Source organism: Cololabis saira, chromosome 11, assembly GCF_033807715.1.
Source record: "Cololabis saira isolate AMF1-May2022 chromosome 11, fColSai1.1, whole genome shotgun sequence".
In the NCBI taxonomy this organism is placed as follows: domain Eukaryota; kingdom Metazoa; phylum Chordata; class Actinopteri; order Beloniformes; family Belonidae; genus Cololabis; species Cololabis saira.
In genome coordinates this window covers 17,997,892-18,017,433 of record NC_084597.1, presented here as the reverse complement: position 1 = coordinate 18,017,433, position 19,542 = coordinate 17,997,892, and the positions used below count along the sequence as shown (strand labels likewise).

At 37.9% G+C, this 19,542-nt stretch overlaps 1 protein-coding gene and 1 long non-coding RNA gene across 5 annotated transcripts in view; one reads left to right on the top strand and one right to left on the bottom strand.

Moving 5' to 3' along the window:
* Positions 1–232: 232 nt before the first annotated feature.
* On the bottom strand, positions 233–3,122 carry LOC133454598 (uncharacterized). The gene is made up of 3 exons (XR_009783395.1): positions 3,013–3,122; positions 606–654; positions 233–399 (listed from the first exon to the last, which is right to left on the bottom strand). It is a non-coding gene; the product is annotated as an uncharacterized LOC133454598 (long non-coding RNA).
* An 8,097-nt stretch (positions 3,123–11,219) lies between these two features.
* sec31a (SEC31 homolog A, COPII coat complex component) overlaps positions 11,220–19,542 on the top strand; it is a 33,077-nt gene continuing 24,754 nt past the window's right edge. For all 4 annotated transcript variants that reach the window (XM_061733883.1, XM_061733881.1, XM_061733882.1 and 1 more), the window contains exons 1-7: positions 11,220–11,398; positions 13,720–13,799; positions 15,356–15,479; positions 15,585–15,783; positions 15,875–15,970; positions 18,469–18,609; positions 18,715–18,857. In XM_061733883.1, the coding sequence (XP_061589867.1) occupies positions 13,721–13,799; positions 15,356–15,479; positions 15,585–15,783; positions 15,875–15,970; positions 18,469–18,609; positions 18,715–18,857 (782 nt within the window). In that variant the 5' untranslated portion in view covers positions 11,220–11,398; position 13,720. The remainder of the gene's footprint in view (positions 11,399–13,719; positions 13,800–15,355; positions 15,480–15,584; positions 15,784–15,874; positions 15,971–18,468; positions 18,610–18,714; positions 18,858–19,542) is intronic.

The window sequence follows — 19,542 nt, the reverse complement described above, 5'->3', positions numbered from 1 at the left end:
GCTTAAAACACTATGGAAGCAGATTTGATTGCTGGATGAAAGCTGATCTGTGAACAAATCAGAGGATGTTTTGATGCCAAAGTCAAATGTAGAGAACAATATCGCTTATAATGGACATACCAAAGTACCTCGTATGTTAAAGTATAATTATAGTGCTAAATGTCATTTGTCCAGTCCTGAAAACCCTTTACAGTTACAACAAAGGAAGTAAATAAAGTTTTAAAAATTGTAATTGACAAATTCCCCATTTCAGATAATGACAGCAAACCAAAAAATAAAACCACACATCATCCCTGTTTGACAAATTTATTTGAAAGTTATTTTAAAAACAAAAGATAAGTCTGTCCAGTAACAAATGCGTTGGAGATGCCTACACGTGCCTGAACTCAACGGGCCGACCTGCAAGGAAGGAAGAAAGAAAGAAAGAAAAAACGTTCATGAAAACTTACCCAGAAGAAAGTGACAACATAAAACGAAAGCCAAAACCCTCATTTAGGTATTAACTATTAATCTTTCCCAAACACTTGAATGGGTCAGATGGGTAGTGATTGATATAATCATTGGGATAACATTGTCTTTAACTAAATAAGCAGAGAAATACGTACTGGTGGAACGGCTCCCCTCGCTTCCAAGAACACCATGGCCTCAATCCATCTGTTGAAGTTAGATAGAAATTTCTTTTAAATTACACATTTTTAAAGAAGGATGGGGGCATTTTTCTAATTATGATCATGCATTTAGGTGTTTCTAGTCACTGCCGATCTAAAAATTCTTAAGTAAAAAGGATATGTGCGTTTAAGGTGTCTCATTCAGTGAATGAATCAAGTCTGCAGGATATTGTGGCATCACAGACCCGGTGTCGTGCCAAAAAGTGATTGCCTGCCAGAATCTGATTTCTCCCCTGAAAATGGGTCTTTTGAACTGCCAAAAATTGATTGAAGGCCAAATACAATTAATGAAAGGTTGTTTCTACCTAAATATGATTTGATCTCGTTCTTGAGCTTCATAATATAAACACTACAGCTCACAGGATTTCTTTTAACTCTTTTAAACGACCATTACAACACAAAATAGGCATTTTCACCTGACAAAAATTGATTGAAGGCCAAATACAGTTAATGAAAAGTTGTTTCTATCTAAATACAGAGGTGGGTAGTAACAAGTTACATTTACTCAGTTACATTTACTTGAGTAAGTTTTGGGAAATTCTGTACTTTTAGGAGTAGTTTTTAATCACTATACTTTTTACTTTTACTTGAGTAGATTTGTGAAGGAGAAACTGTAACTCTTACTCCGCTACATTAGGCTACGTTGAGCTGTTACTTTTCTTTTATCCCTTTTATCCGCGTCAATCTCATGACATCACTGGGTGATTCTTTGGGAAAAATGTTTGTTTTTGCATGTTTTGTCCCATTTACACAGACTCAAACACACACAGAGTTTCTATGAGTTCATGGGCTTGTTCTAGTTCTGCCTGGTTAAAAAACAAAAGTACAAAGGCTTGAAATTTTGTGCTACTTGTGCTTAATTTATTTTTTTATTCTGTATTATTTTACTTATTTTATTATTTATTAAATTACTTGAATTTATTTTAAGCTTATTTTAATTTAAGCTATATTTTATTTTTTATTAATTTATCTTATTGATTTAATTTGCCTGAAGATGATTATTTTGTACTTTTGTCTGTTTGAATGGACGTGTTAAAAAAATAAATCAGACGTTACTCAACAGTTAGTTACTCAGTACTTGAGTAGTTTTTTCACCAAGTACTTTTACTCAAGTAATTATTTGGATGACTACTTTTTACTTCTACTTGAGTCATATTATTCTGAAGTAACAGTACTTTTACTTGAGTACAATTTTTGGCTACTCTACCCACCTCTGCCTAAATATGACTTGATCTCATTCTTGAGCCTCATAACTGAAAATCTGACGTTTTAGCGCTATCGTTCAACGGGCTGCTGTGCGCGCTCCCGAGGCCAGAAATCAGAATAAATTAGATTCTGGCAGGCAATCACTTTTTGGCACAACACCGGATCAGAACCACCAAGTCTCCAGTCCCTGTTCACATGTTGGTTGAATCTGAACCTGCTTCGTGGTCTAGTTCACTGCTCCACCTGTTATGGCACAGACTATTTTAAACGAACTTCTGAGGTAAATGCTGCGTTCCATTTACTTCGGAAGTCGGAACTCGGAATGACGTCACAGCCGAGTTATCAGCGTTCCAGTTACAAAGTAGGTAAACAAGTTTGTAGTTTGCATATACCACATGAAAAATGTAAATTACACTATATCAGCATATATATGCCGAACAATACTTGTATACGACTGATTTAGTGTGACCAAAACTAGAATGAAGTGCTACGAATTTTTACAGAGCTCTCTTCTACTGTTTACAACCGGGGCAGCCATCTTGGAATGTGAACTCGGGGGTGGTGAAGACTCTCCCACTTTCCCAGTGGGAAATCCCACTTCGAGGGGCGTTCCAGTTGAAAAATCCAACTGGGAACTGGGAAATCCCCACTTCCGAGGACAAATGGAACGCGGCATAAGACACCAAGCTAGGTTTGTGTTACACTACTTTTCACATTGCCAGACAGTAATTTCTCCAATTCTGCAAAATCGTTATCAAAAATAAGGTTGTTTAAATGGAAGAAAACCCTTATTTAGAGCGTTTTTTATTCAGACCATCAACATTTAAAGTGAACAGGAGCCTGGCCTGTTGCACAATCAGGCGACCACGTGTAAAGGAAATCCCGTATGCAGTCGCCTACTTATGCCTAATGACTGATAACAAAAACAAAAAAGCATTTATAATTTAAAATATATATGTCCAGCTCTTGAAAAGCGCTTTATATTTAAAAATGCACTTGTCCAGCTCATGAACAAGTCCATCCGCGTTTACAGACAATTATCTTAGACATGTACAACTAATGCTGCTAAACAAAGAAACCTTAAGTTTAAACTCAAACTTCCTACTTTTAAATGCACAAATGAAGCGTTAAAAGTTACCTCTTCTGGGTGAAATCTTGATGTTTTAAGGTGGTCCGGTTGGCGTCCTCCAACCACTTGTCCGTCTCTGAAACTCTTCTCCTTCTCCGTCTTCTTCTTATTCACCTTCTTCTTCTTCTTCTTCTTCTTCTTTGTTATTTCACAACTATACAAACTACTACCGCCATCATCTGACCAAAGAGGGTGTTGGCAAGTTAAAAACATGTATTCATAAATTATGAATACATGTTTTTAACTTTTTTTAAACATGTATGACATTATGACATAATGAAGGAACCACAACCGCATAGTTGTACTTCGTATTCATAATCTTTAAGGTTGTAATTATTTGAATCGTATTCTTACAGAAGGAATACAGGACAAAATACAAAATAAAGGTTTTATACATGAAAAAGACGGTGTTGGCAAAAAAAAAAAAACAACATTTACATTAGTAATGTTTTAACGTTTTAACTCATCTGTTTTTGCTTTACGCAAAATACAATTTTCCAATAAAACACAATCCAATAACGTAGTTTCAGAATAATATATTGGGCACATGTAGTGTAGGATCTTTCCTTGGTACACACACACACACACACACACACACACACACACACACACACACACACACAATTCAGAAAGCATGTGTGTGATTGCCTCTGTAATCCTGATCTAATTGAACCTCTTAAAGATGACAGTGGTAAAAAAATTGCAACAAAAACAATTGAAGTGACAGATTCAACCCTCAAACCAAAGAAGTTATTAACTCCTGCAAACAAAAAATATAGGCAGATAAAACCTAAGAAAAACAAACAAACAAACATTAATTACATTGTTAATCTACAAAGAGCACTTTTATTTTAACTAATTATTACTAATTATTTAACATAAACCAACATGTCCATTTTACACTGGATAATTTTTTTATACTCTTTATGTTTTTAATGTTATGTACTGTTACATGTATACATATACAAAAATAACTAAATAAAGTAAAGTGGTACAAGAGGGGGCATACTAATTCTCATTAAGTTGAGTGAGCTTTGTCTTTGAATAATGTCAATTTCCTCCAGTTTTGTGTGAAGTCACTGTTAGGTTTAGGCACGTAACATTTGTATCATCAAACTCTCTGGAGACAAAGAAAGACACAAACACGATTAGAATTTACTTGCAAGGAGAGCAGTCGAGATTTGTAAGATCTCCAACATACTCTGATTTGTCTCTGCTGCTTCCTTGCTTTTATTCACTCTGGGTGTACCCTAGTTTACAGAGCTGACTGCGCCCCTAAAGGGAGGGGAAAAGGGAGTGGTCGCAGTCAGTGGACAGGTATAGATTGTTCTTGTTTAGCAACAAGAAGTTTCCTCTTCTCTGCAGATTTCTGCTTTATGCTGACAGTCAGGAAACGTCTTGTGCAGGACTTTTTAATCACTTAACACAGCATTGTTTTATCAGTGTGTCACAGGCATAAGCAAATTATCATACGTTCTGTTAATAGCGAGCATGATAACTTACTACAATAATTCCAACAGTCACCTGCTTTGATTCGCAGATGAAAGGTAATTTTTTTTCCATCGTGTAGATCTCCATAATGTCCATCCAATTTCCTGTTTGTGGAGCGTCACTTTTCAACCAGTTTCTTGTAATGGCCTTCTTATAGGCAACAATCATTATTTTGAAGAGGTAGTAGTCCAGTCAATCTGTGGTTCGACCCAGGGAAAATTGCAATAGTAATCATTCAAGGTTTTATGTGATCCTTAGGGACATCCAAATATTATATTAAAAGTATACCATTATATACTTAGTGGATCAAGGTAAATTCAGGGGTTGAAATTTGGGCCCTTCATGCAATAGCGTAATACAAAAAAATGATACATCTCTACTTCTGAATATGCTATTTTCAAATAATTTATGTCTACACATTGGTTTTCTATGGTGTTTTTTCACATACAACTATCAAAAATGACCTGTTCTGAATGTATATGTGCCCTTTGGGGGTACCCTTAAGCTAAAATTACCTTTTTTGAATCCAAATAAGTCAATCAAATTAGGTCATAAACGGTTTATTATCATTGAATCTTCTGCACCATCCAAATTTGTCTCAGTAATATATTTTTCCATAAAAACTACGATACATATCAGCACAGACTGAAACCAAATGAGACCAAGCTTGACTGTAGGCCTACATGTAATATTTACTCCATGTCCTCATCCAAATGTTGTGCTGACATATTCGCGCACACACCTCTGCACTCTGAACAGGCTAGGGAGCAATCAAGTCCTTGACGACGGCATTTGCAATGCATAGTGCCACAACCTGACTTGCAATTACAGCACACAAGCTCCAACAACGATTGAGGAGCAGGGTTCTGGTCTGAATGGACAGGAATGAGGAATGAATCTTGGATCTTCCAGCCCCATTCCTCCGGTGGTAGTGAGTTTCCCATCCATTCCTGGACTTGATGGTACACTCTGAAGCTGTGAAACCTGGCAGAAGAAGATGTTGGTGGCAAGTTGCGAGGGTGGACAGCAGTTTTGCTGTCAGTCACCTTAGCGTAGAAACGTTTCAGCCTGAGGTCATTAAGAGAATCTGTCTCTCCACCTTTGTATATTAGCATCATTGCCCTTTCCCCTGCATCAGCAATTTCGTCTTTGGTAGCAAATTGTTTTTGAAAAATGCTGGCCTGTACTCTGAATGAGTCGTTTTCTTGACTCAGACGCAAAGATACCCCTTTCCCAACTCCAAACACTCTGGATGTTGTATCACAGCCAAGCATGACATGTGCAAATAAGATGTTGTTGCTAACATCCTCACCAAACACATCTCTCGCATGCCCAATGTTCAAAAACCTGCGTCTTGGCAAAGGCAACTTCCTGGGTTCAGACATGAAGTACAGCTCTCCTTGCTGATAGAAGTGTAGCAGAAGAATGAGGAGGTCAGTGTCATCTCCCACAAGGACAGTTCTTTGTTTCAATGCTGCTGTCCCTGTTGTTTGAACTATAAGCACATCTGCATCTCCATGAGCATTGTGAACATCAAACCCTGCAAGTTTTAGTCCTTCCCCCAACAGGTTTATGAAACATTGTTTGTTGTCATTGTTTGACAGAAATTCCTCCTTTTTCAAACTCAGTGACATAGTTGATGTGAATGAAACCTTCCGGCCAGTCTTTGGATTCCTCCTTCTGTGAGCACCATCTTTCGTAGAAGGCTGGCTGCTGTACCCATCAAACACGATCACCACTGATTGTCCATAATGTTTTTGAATGTAAACGATGTAAGTATCTACTATTGCCCCGTATGTCTTTCCTATCTCCCAGGGTATTCGGTGGAGGAGGGCCCCTCCATCTAAGACATACAGGATGTCTCTTTCTGGTACATCATCATGCGGCACAGCGTTCCATATTGCTTTTGCGATTTTGGGGTTTGTTCGCTGGGAGAAGCACTGTTTTTGTCTCAAAGAGGGCAGGTGGATACCCGCAGAGCTCATACTTAAATCTTTAGAATGGCCTGTGGATCCTACATCAGACTGATCAGAAACTGGTTCATCTGGAGTTGTCACATTTTGTGTTTTTTCACTTTCATCCGCAATAGTACCATCTTCAGTCAACTCTGACACATCCTTCAAGCCAACAGCGTAGCTTGCCAGGGCGGGCAGGTTTACTTGAAAGGTTTTGACTGCCAGAAGGGTGTTCAGTGCCCCATCAACCAGGAAATGACCTCTTATGGCCCTGGCAATTGATTTTCCTTCAAGCATTTTGGGCACAGTATTTGGTGCATTCAAGGATTTCTTCCAATCCAGAGCCTGACATCAAATGACCAATTGTGCCAAGGAAACTCATGAGCACATGGAATCTACCAAGTCGGAGAACAATAGATTTCAGTGGTCTGCCAGGTGCTTCACTTTCAATAATTGTCATCGCTTTCCACCACAGTGGTTGATCAAAAGTTAGAATTGGAGTGACCTGGTAACGAGTTGCGTGATCATGAATGAACTGGAGAGCGGAATGAATGCAAGTCAGATCTCCTGGATCCATGTCAATCATGGGTAGGAAGATGACTGATGACTGACCAGGATGATCTCCGGTGTTGAGCATTTTCATCATTCCAGACCATCCAGGCCTCGAGCATTTGCCAAGCAGCAAGGACAGCTTCCAGCGTGTATCAGCAGCTGTCTCTCTATTGTCTTCAGAGTGCTCTTCAATTTCACTGTAGGTAAGGTCTTTAAGACCCCCAGACTTCTGTACATATTGAACAATGTTAATGCGTCCAACATCTGCTAGGTCTTTTGCTGTCACCTTGATACGTGGAATGACTGAAGCTCGTTCAATTTTGGGGGTGATGCATGCAATAATTCCCATGCCATGGAATGTTCCATGGCCATCAATTGTTCGGATATTATGGTCAACATGTCTGCAACATATTGCATGAAGTGTCCTGGTGTGAATCCATGGACCTCAAGTTTCTGTGCTACTGCAGCACTTCTTTCGTACATCTGTACTTCTGAATATGAACAGCTAGCTAACATAAAGAGTAAGCTAAGCTGGAAAAATGAAAACTGGTGATGATTATAAATATGTTTTATAGTACTGAGTGGTAGAAGTAAAGAAATGTCTGACTTACAGGAGGTCAGCCCCCAACGACAGTCTCTGCCAGATTCACACACACGCACCCTGCCCGCGGGTCGTGTGCCACTGATGGGGGTCAGTGGGGGGTCATGGTAAAGACTAAACATATCTCTCAGGAACAATCTTAGATGCAGATACACCTATTTTAGATGCAGATACAACCATTGGAGCAGTCTAGCACAAACTTTGAGTGTAAATTTTGTAAAAAAAAAAAATTAGGTGTTGGGCTAGTAATATCCAAAAGGGTATATGAGGTATATGATATTAGAGCAGGGTCTGAAAATTATTATATTAGTATTAGTATTATTGGAGAGATAGACCCCAAAAACTTAGGAAAATACACTACACATGTCAAATAGGTGTACAAAGACCCTTCTATATTAACAGAATTTTACCCAGACCAGGTCACTTTAACATGTTGAAATGTTGCTTTTGACATTGAAAAAAAAGCATGTTCCACTAAATCTGTGAAGGTATACTTTTAATATATGATGCAGGAGGGTATTTGGACCAATAAAAACTATGAAACATTACTATTGCAATTTCTCCTGGGTTGGGCCCTTTTTTGAGTTAGATTGACTGGACTATAGGAGGTTCCAGTCCTTTCATAACAACTCCTTCTGGGATCAATCCCAGATACAGAACCCGTGGGTCCCTGGGAACCTTATAATTTAAAATGACCTCCAAAAGCCCAATAGTCTACTGTCATCCAAGAAAGATTGTAATTTGGCACATGACCAGAAAATATAATTGTGGTTGGCATTATAGCTTCCACGTTGTTGTAATCCAGTCTGTTTGCTTCTAATCTGAGGCCTGACAAAGAAATGTCAAATTTTTCCATCCAAACTCTCTCCAGCGTTTGGAGTTTGTAGAGATGTTGTGTTTTGTATAATAGGCTCCACTCACACTCTGAAATTTTGGTCTGTTATACACCTTCCCATTTAGATTTTATATACAGTCAGGTGTTACCATTATATTTCTGTAGACATGTGTATAGTTTAGAGACAGCTTTGGAGGGCATTTCCTTGTAGGCATTTGTCATCATTTTAGTCAGCACATTACTTTCTGATGATATAACAATTTTTACCTGTTTATCAAAAAAGTGTCTTAGTTGTAAGAAGCGAAACTGATCTTTGTTTTCTAGTTCAAATTCGTTTTAAGCCTTTCAAATGATTTAAAAATGTTACCTTCTGTCATTGTGCATATGGCTGTAATACCTCTATCTGTCCATGTTGTAAAGGTTTCTGAAAAGAGTTGTCTGTGAAGGCCATAGCAATAATCTACTGTCTCCTTTAAGTTTACATTTCCTGATGTTTTAGTGTTTCTGTGTTTTCTTGGCATTAAGCTGTTATTTAGTTCACCTGATTGATCTAAAGTTAGAAATCATTAAATTATGTGAAGGATTGTGTGGATGGAAGAAAGTTCAAGCTGTGCTCCAAGGTTGATGTGCGGCTTGTTGTCGTTGTCGGCTTTTGACAAATGATGGGCTCCGTGGAAGAAGACCCAGGAAACTCCACTACTGCAAGATTTAAAGAAAAAAATAATTTCATGAAATCTACATGACGAGCCACAATGTCAGCCACAGGCATTTTTGATGAGGTACATCAGCTCGAAAGAGGGAAAACAAAATCAGCCTATTAAAGAAAAGAGCATCACATCTACTATGAAACCAAAGTATGAAATGTCTGGTGGTGCTTTATCAGCTTCAAGTTACGTCTTTACCCTTTTTCTTAATTTTAATGTATTTCTTGGTTCCTGTAACACTTTCCTAAGATTTTCTTGATGTTGGTGACATGCTCTGATTAAAACAACAGGGACTGATTTCAATAGAACTATAAAAGGTTTATAAATGCTCAAATGTTAGACTTGATTCGTGTGAGATGTTTAAGCAGGACGTGACATGGTTTTATAGATTATTTTGAACAATGAAAATATTGAGCGTGAGGATTCTCCCTATATTCACTGGTTCTTATCTGGGTCTGTGACCTAACAAACCTGTAAAACTGAATGGCTCATATTTTAATACTTGGCAAATAAATGATGTCTACTCTGAGTTTTTAAATAATTGGTAATTATTTAATACAATCAATTGTATGTTTTTATTTAATTATCTTATATTCATATATTCTCCAGACAGACAGTTTCTTCCCCCAAGCTGTTGCTCTGATGAACTCTCATCACTGAGTCTCAGCGTAATCAACTGTGCAATAATGATAACCACAATCATATACTGCAACAATGCACCTTTCAATAACCGTGAGTATCTCATACTGCTGCACCTTTCACTTAAAAAAAAAAAAAAAATTGTATATATGTTAATAAGAGTTGCCATTTGTCTATTTACTGTACAGTGAGCGAAACAACCGGAGTCAAATTCCCTGTCTAGTTTGACCTGACTTGGCCAATAAACCTGATTCTGATTCTAAGGGAAACTCATAAATGGGTGATGTCCATTGGACTCAGACTTCAGGCAGTCATTGACTGCAAACAATATTTACCCATGTATTAAATTATGGTTCAATTTACAATTATGTCACTTTCTCTTAATACTTTTGGAGGTCCTGTGTGTAGAATTGCTGTAATTCCTGTAAAATGTCTTTCATCATGCCTTAAAGTCTTCACTGTGATCACATCTCTTTGCTCTGATGAACTCTCATCTCTCATAGAGTCTCAATAATAATAATAAGAAGAAGAACCACAATCATATGCTGTAACAATGCACCTTTCAATAACCATGTCATAATGCTGCACCTTTCACTTAAAAAAAATTGTATATAAGAGCTGTCATTTGTCTATTTACTGTACAGTGAGTGAAACAACCCGAGTCAAATTCCCTTTCTTGTTTGAGCTGACTTGGCCAATGAACCTGATTCTGAAAGTCTCCTTTAAATGCCAACGCTTTTCTTTCCGTCATCTATGGAGGATTTTTTGTGCCAAAATTAAATAAATAAATACATCATTAATTAATTAAATTGGGAATGAAATATATCATTAATTAATTAAATGTGTCATTAATTAATTAAAATTAGAATGAAATATGTCAATATGACGAGTGAAACTGACAGTTTTACATTTACATTTCATGATTCAGCAACACGAAATCATTAATTAAATGTGTCATTAATTAATTAAATGCAGTTTTACATTTCATGATTCACACGCAACACGAAATAATTAATTAAATGTGTAATTAATTAATTAAATGCTGAAATAATAAATATATATTTGTACTTAAAATGAATTGTATTTTAATTCATTAATGACATATTTCATTCTAATTTTAATTAATTAATGACACATTTAATTAATTCATGATATATTTCATTCCCATTTTAATTCATTAATGATGTATTTATTTATTTAATTTTGGCACAAAAAATCCTCCATAGTCATCTTCTACCGTTTAGATGGGATTTATTTATGAAAACTACCTCAATAATATATTCATATTTAATATTTAATTTATATTTATTATTAAGACAGTGTATAAAATCCTAAGGAACTATTGTCAATAAAGTTTCAACTTTATTGACACATTAGCGTCGTTAGCATGGTTAGCACGGCTGACCCGGAAGTCTGCGTTCTTCTTCGGCGGAGGAGGAGACTGTTGCTTAGTGCCACGTTGATGGAGACCAGTGTGGACGTGGAAATCTGTCTCGAACCCAGCAGCCTTCGCCCTTCTGCCTCCACGGCCGTTGATCCTCGTCCAAACTCGGGGAAAAAACGGGGACTTGTCCGAGCTGTTTTATGTGTTGACGTGAGGAGCCAACTAGAGGAGAAGGTAAGCCGCCTCAGACTAGCGATTATCCAACACAAACCGTCCCCTTTCTCCTCTGTTTCCCCGACAAACATGCACCTTCTGCAGCAGCTGGTAGCTGGAGATTAAAAGTGCACAATCTTTAGGCTTGTTCCTGCTGTAAAACCATGCAGGTGAATGTCAGCAGTCCTGGAGCTGCGTGGGGATAAACCACCGTCGTGTCATTTATTTACACCTGCTCGTCTCTTCCTGCACGTAAACGACACAGTCAGACTTTTATATTTCACACTTGTGTGTCCTGGGCAGTCTTAGGTGAAAACTTTCCCCCAGTGGTCGCATTTTGGACAAAAAAGGGGGTTATTTTACCGCGGTTGAATTGGTTTGATATTGGATATTCAAAGACATCCATTTAACTTGTGATACATACCACTGATTTTGGTCATATTGCTTGTGATGCGTTCATGGTCATCCAGACTATATATCACAAGAGAGTAATTATTATAAAATCATATTATGGGCTGATTTAATGTGGTTTAAATCATATTATGGGCTGATTTAATGTGGTTTTATGAATTCAACACCCATAAAACTTGTGATACATACCACCAATTGTTTTCAAACCACTTGTAAACTTCAACACGGAGGAAAACTTCTACTCTCTCTAAAACATCAAAGTGTTTTTTCATGACATGTAAACTTTTCATACTATGAGCACACAAGCGAGGACTGGAAATCACTTTTTCGTCAAACCTAGAGTCAGCTGACAGAGTGTGAGAGAGTGTGATCACAAGTTTTATGGGTGTTGAATTCATTAAACCTCATTAAATCAGCCCATAATATGATTTTATAATAATTACTCTCTTGTGATATATAGTTTAAAACCACATAAAATCAGCCCATAATATGATTTTATAATAATTACTCTCTTGTGATATATAGTCTAGAGATGACCATGAACGCATCACAAGCAATATGACCAAAATCAGTGGTATGTATCACAAGTTAAATGGATGTCTTTGAATGTCGAATATCCAATATCCAATATCAAACCAATTCAACCGCGGTGGTTATTTTAGTTTCTGTTATCAGTCAGTTCTTCTGGAGGGTCCAAGAAAATAAGATAAAAGTCCCTCCAGAAACAGGTCAAAGGGCCTCATACAAAACATAATCTCTACACAACGCATACATAACCTTTCTGATGCTAAATTATGTCACACTAGCTGACTTTGATTTTTTTTTCTTCGAAGATTTATATAAATGTAAGTGGTGGAAAAAGTAACTTAACTACCAGCTGTTTTTTGTGTACTTTTCAAGACTTCAATTTTACTATATTTAAAGTAAGTTTTATTAAAGGTGTTGTACTTGTCATCATGTTAAATGAAATTCATTACGTCTGACTCTAAAAATGCAAAAAAGTTGAAAGAAATCTCTTTAAAAAAATCTGAGAAAAAAACCCAAATCTAATTCTGGCTTTTAAATGTGAAGACGAAACTTTTTCCCAATTTTGACTTTATCAAAAATGTGCACAAAAATTCACTCATTCTGACTTTCCTAACTCAAAAATGTGTGGGAATTGAAATCAGATTTTCAAGAATAAAAATGAGAAATTCTGATTTCAATTTTGTTTTTTATTTGTCAAATCCTGATTCTATAAATTCACTCTGAGCTTCCAAGTTGAAGAACAAAAACAACTGAATTTCTTATTGTATAAAATGTGATAAGATCTTCAAATTTGAACTTTATTAACTCCTCAAAAATTGCTACAAAATGATCAAGAAGGAATATCAGCAACTGCAACTTACAAACTCAAATCTGAGGAACAAAACATCCAATTTTGACTTTGTGAACTTTGTGAAGATTTTACAAATGTAAATATTTGTTGTGTGATATTGTCCACCGTGACAAATTTATTCCTAAATGTTTAGTGTAGAGTTGTTTTTGCTTTTTGTGTTTAATTTGCTTCAGTTAAGAACAAGGTTGAAAAAACACTTTCTGTTTTGCAGAAGAGGAAAAACCTCCTAATGTTAAGAACGTAAATATGCAGCTCTTATACTCTGTACATTTTTACAGAGAAAGACTTCCTCTTAATGGATTTAAAGTGTGTAATTTCATATAATAATTAAATGAAATTGTGTTGGTTTCAGAAACGTATATTCCGAAATAAACGTAGAAGACTTGTTACCGCTGTCAAAAAGCTCTATTTTCTCAGATTAAATTAACATGATACGTGTTATTTGTTATTTCCTTTAAAAAAAATCAAAAAGGAGGAACAAAATCAAATCACTTCAGGTTTAGGACATTTTGCACATACTCTATTGTGACCCCTGCATGCATTTACTTTCCAGGATGAAACTTAAAGAAATTAACCGCACAGCCATCCAGAGCTGGAGTCCTGCACAGCAACACCCCATCTACCTGGCAACAGGTAAGAGCAGCAAGAATCAACCTGCCAATGCTGTCGGCACTTGGAAGGGACATAACATCTGCTTCCTGATGCATCCCAGCCTTTCAAAGAGAGTATATGTGATGTTATGAGGAGGAAACTAAATGATGTGGTTGAATCTTGTCAGAAACAAGACAAGACATTCTGAGTAAATTATATACTGCAATTATTACTTTACTATCATACGATCTGTCTTTTTGGCTTTTGTATTACCTATATATCTAATTGTTATATATTGAACATATCATATATATATATATATTATTACTATCATACATACATATTATATACATGTTATATTATACATGTTTCCGGTACACGCACACGCGTATATGCACATATATTTTTATTCTTTTTTTTTAAATGTATTTTCTATTCATATAATTCTATCTATTGCACCCTAATCGTTTTATCTTTTATATGGATGTTGGGTTTTGGGGTGTTTTATTCCTCCTTTCTTGGTTCTGTGACTGTGCTGAGTGAGTGAGATGGACATGTCAATTTCCCCGAGGGAACCTCCCAGAGGAATTATTAAAGTCGTCTGCATCTGAAACAACATAGTAAAATCCAAAAGGAGCTTTGGTTGTAATTAAAAGCAAAATAACTACTTATGTTTAAATATCTTGGACTCTTACTAATAAAAGTGGCATCAAAATATATATACCCGTGCGTGCGTACGTACGTATGTATGTATGATAACAATTTTTGTTGTTTTGTTTATGGTATGTAAAGGGGCTCCTTAGACGCTTGGCCTTTAATGGCACTTCTCCACTAGCACCTACTCGGCTCTATTCATCTCAGCTCGGCTTGACTCAACTTGGCCTGGTTTCTTTTCCATTACAATTCAGAACGTGGAGTAGAAGTAGGCAGTTTGGATCGAAGCTGCTGTGACGTCTTATTCTGGAGTGATGCATGAACTGTGCTGTGACATGCCGCCCCATCTGGTCAGGAAATGTATTACTGTAGAGAGTGGCTTTAAACGGAACAGCAGCTATATTTGTAGAGGGGCAATTTCTCTGACTGCTTCTCAGTGATTGTACTAGTTGATGAATGATATGTTGGCACAAACTGGTTGTTTTCCTTTTAGTTGAGCATGTTATGTCGTCTTCACTTCTGTTGTCAACATGAATGCACGTGGCAACAGTTTTGTTGGTACCAGCTCTTTTCATGTATTTACCGTCTTCTCGTGTCAATGCCCCACATTTCCTGAGGTTTATACAAACCTAACAGAAGTGTATTAATGTAACAAAAAACTATACCACAAAGACATTTTGTGGTTGTTTTATCATTAAAAAAAAGGAAAAATATGTAAAACACTGCATTAGAAATAGCTTTTTTTTCTTTCTAATAACGTCTACAGGTTTTATGACGTCATGCAGTGTCATTAAAACATCAGATGTCGCTCATATTCACACGAAGTTCAAGGCTTTCAAATTGTCTGACTTAATCTGCGCAAGAATTTCACACTCCACATATCAGCAGGTTATTGATCACCTGGGCTGGTAAGCACTTCAGGTAATCTTCTGCTGTCCCGGCAGGAACATCAGCCCAGCAGCTGGATGCCTCCTTCAGCACCAATGCCTCCCTGGAGATTTTTGAGCTGGACTTGGCTGAACCATCCCTGGACATGAAGTCATGTGGGACGTTTTCCTCCCCTCACAGGTGGAGACGGACAGTTCTTCACCTCGCTGATGAGGCTGACCTTTTCTATTTTTACGCTGCTATTCCTCTCACTCACATATTTTGTTTGCCTCTTTCTCTGCACAGATACCACAAACTGGTGTGGGGTCCCTTCGGCATGGACAACGGGGCTCACGCGTCCGGTGTACTCATCGCAGGAGGCGAGAACGGGAACGTCATTCTGTATGACCCCGCAAAGATCATGGCCGGAGAGAGCGATGTTGTCATTGCTGAGAGCAACAAACACACAGGACCAGTGAGAGCTCTCGACGTTAACCCCTTCCAGGTACGCGCCTCTTCACAAACAGTCTGCACCTAAAACAGAGTTTACGCCAACTGGAGCGACTCATTTAATGTTTTGTCCTTTTGTCTTGCAGACAAACCTGGTGGCGTCAGGTGGGAATGAGTCGGAAATTTATATCTGGGATCTAAATAACTTTGGTTCTCCAATGACACCAGGACCTAAAACACAGGTATTTATCTTTTATCAGTACGTTCAAATCTAAATTATTACCCCTCGAGGAACGGTGGAACATTTCCACAATATACTGACCATTATTCCTGAAACTTTGATCACTAAGTTGGAATGCTGAACGATGCAATCAGCATTTAAACTCCATGAGGACTTCTTTGTGTCTCTTCAACATTAAATTGGCAGAAACTACTCTTGTATTCTTGTTGAGAAGGGATATCCAGAGACTGACCTTAAATGCCAACAGATGAAAGAAGGCTGCTCTTCCAGAAGTTTCACTATGTCTGGAATAACGCCATGTTGCATCTTTGCAACGCACAAGTAGAAAGTACAAATTATGTCATAAATGAAACTGGTCGAGCAGCTCGGTGGTGTAGTGGGTTAAGCAAGCGGCTCATATACTGAGGCTACAGTCCTACTGCATTCTTCGAATCCAGCCCTGGGCACCTTTGCTGCAGGTCATCCCCATTCTCTTTCTCTACCCCCTCCCTGTCTGCAACTTGAATAAAGGGCCACTAAAGCACCAAAAAAATCTTAAAAATTTTGCGTTTGAAAGTGCAAGACTTCCAAAACGCTGGAGAAGAAAAACCTGGGAAATGTCATCAAGGATCCTCAAATGTCTGCAGAGTAGGGATAGGCGGTATGGACAAAAAAATGTATCACGATAATTTACATCGTTCCATCATTCCAATACAAAAAGTGTCATCAACGGGAATATTTCTTTCTTTCAGGCTCATTTCTTTCTTTCTTTCTTTCAGGCTCATTTCTTTCTTCTTTCTTTCTTTCAGACTCATTTCTTTCTTCTTTCTTTCTTTCATGCTCATTTCTTTCTTTCTTTCAGGCTCCTTTCTTTCTTTCTTTCTTTCTTTCTTTCTTTCTTTCTTTCTTTCTGGCTCATTTCTTTCTGGCTCATTTCTTTCTTTCTTTCTTTCTTTCTTTCTTTCTGGCTCATTTCTTTCTTTCTTTCTTTCATGCTCATTTCTTTCTTCTTTCTTTCAGGCTCATTTCTTTCTTCTTTCTTTCAGGCTCATTTCTTTCTTCTTTCTTTCAGGCTCATTTCTTTCTTCTTTCTTTCAGGCTCCTTTCTTTCTTCTTTCTTTCAGGCTCCTTTCTTTCTTCTTTCTTTCAGGCTCCTTTCTTTCTTTCTTTCTTTCAGGCTCCTTTCTTTCTTTCTTTCTTTCAGGCTCCTTTCTTTCTTTCTTTCTTTCTTTCAGGCTCATTTCTTTCTTCTTTCATGCTCATTTCTTTCTTCTTTCTTTCTTTCTTTCAGGCTCATTTCTTTCTTTTTTTCTTTCTTTCTTTCTTTCTTTCTGGCTCATTTCTTTCTGGCTCATTTCTTTCTTTCTTTCTTTCATGCTCATTTCTTTCTTCTTTCTTTCAGGCTCATTTCTTTCTTTCTTTCTTTCTTTCTTTCTTTCAGGCTCATTTCTTTCTTTCTTTCTTTCTTTCTTTCAGGCTCATTTCTTTCTTTCTTTCTTTCAGGCTCATTTCTTTCTTCTTTCTTTCAGGCTCATTTCTTTCTTTCTTTCTTTCTTTCAGGCTAATTTCTTTCTCTCTTTCTTTCTTTCATGCTCATTTCTTTCTTTCTTTCTTTCTTTCTTTCAGGCTCATTTCTTTCTTTCTTTCAGGCTCATTTCCTCAATTTATCGTTTTTACCGTGAGATGACAAATTCTTACCGTGGGGAATTTTTTTGACGGTTTATCGTGAACGGTAAAATATCGCCCATTCCTACTGCAGAGATGATTGTTACTGAACTGGCTTCTTCTGGGCTTGGTGGTCGACGCTAAAGTTCACGCTTAAACATCTGGGATGAGTTTGAAAGTCTGTTCTTCGCTTTGATGAGACCAAACTAGAGCTGGTCTTGTTCTTCGAAGTAGTTGCAAAGCTTTTAACCCTGAAAACACGGTTCCACGCTGAAACATGGTGGTGGGAGCCTAATGAGGTGGGCTGTGAAAAAAGAGAACTATGTTGTTGTTGTGAGGAGTAATGTAGAGAAATCTGCCGCCAGTCTGGCTTTAGGCCGCAGCTGGGTCTTCTGATGAAACGGTGACCTCAAATATGCGTGGCAGCTCATGGCAGGTCCATGCTTGGAAACCACGCAGGTTTAATGATCCGGAATAATTTCCCTGTCGGAGAATGTGCCAAGATCCTTCTAGAGCAGTGTTCTTTGAGGAACCGCTGTCCTGCACATTTACATGTCCCTCTGCTCCAGTACACCCGATTCACTTTAGTAGGCAGAGTTGTGTAGACCTCGGTGGCGAGCTGGTGGTGATGTTATCATTTGAATTAGGAGTGTGATGGAGCTGAGCAACATCTAAAACACGCAGGGCCGTGGTTCCTGAAGACCAGGCTTGAAGAACTCTGCTCTCGAGATATGATTACGCTAGCATTTATGACATCATTTTTAATAATCAGAAGTTGTTTTGATCTCTCTCAACAGTCTTTAAAGCTGCATCTTCATAGCTTTGCCACAAACGCATGTGTCTTTTGTCTTGAAGCCTCTGGAGGACATCAGCTGCATTTCATGGAACAGACAGGTCCAGCACATCTTGGCCTCCGCTAGCCCCGGCGGCCGGGCATCAGTGTTCGACCTCCGAAAGAACGACCTCATCATCAAAGTCAGCGACCACAGCAACAGAGTGAGTCGCTGATTCTGCACGAACGCGGCAGCTAAGACTAAGACGCAACGTCCTCGTTCTCCCAGCGTGCCTCAGTGCGGGTCTAATGTCACGTCTGTGTTTCAGATGCACTGCTCTGGGTTGGCCTGGAACCCCGATGTGGCCACACAGTTGGTCCTGGCCTCGGAGGACGACCGGCTGCCAGTCATCCAGATGTGGGACTTGCGTTTTGCTACCTCTCCTCTGAAGGTTTTGGAGCACCACGCACGGTAAACCCGTCTTGCAAATATGTTGCCAAGTCAGCTTGACGCTCTAAGCTTCTCTTTGCTGACTTAAATGGTGATCTTTTATTTCTAATAAGAAATTATATACAACTCCTTAACATTACATGACTCGGACTATTCCTAAAAGTAGTACCAATTGTGTGGTTGCGGGAGCCCTCAGGATGTTATTGATTCAGGGATTATTAGGTGCAACATTTAAATCAGGCAAAGCTATTGGACAGATTTAAAAAGAAGAGAACAGTGAAGATTTGTTGAATGAAAAACAGTTATGAAGACAAACTTTATAAATCTGGACAGAAACATCTTGGATGCAGAGGTGCGTCGTCACGGTAACGTCCAGGATTTCACCGTCTGTTTCTACCCAGTACTGCAAGCACTCCTGTTGGTCTGGTCGAGGTGCTTTCCCCTTCCAGTGTCGTCTAAAATCTGCACTGGAGTCTGGAAGTGTTCCTGCACAACTAAAAATGTACGCTCAGAGTAGGGCTGGGCGATTTTGGACAAAAATAAAATCCCGATTTTTTTTTTTTTTTTTTTTTTTTTTTTTTTTTTTTTCTGAAAACCTGATTTTCGATTTCGATTTTTTTTTGTTAAAACTACAAAAGACAATGGAATAAATTGTTTCAAATATTTTATCTTTATTTTTAAAGAAAAATAGCAAACAAATTTCCCT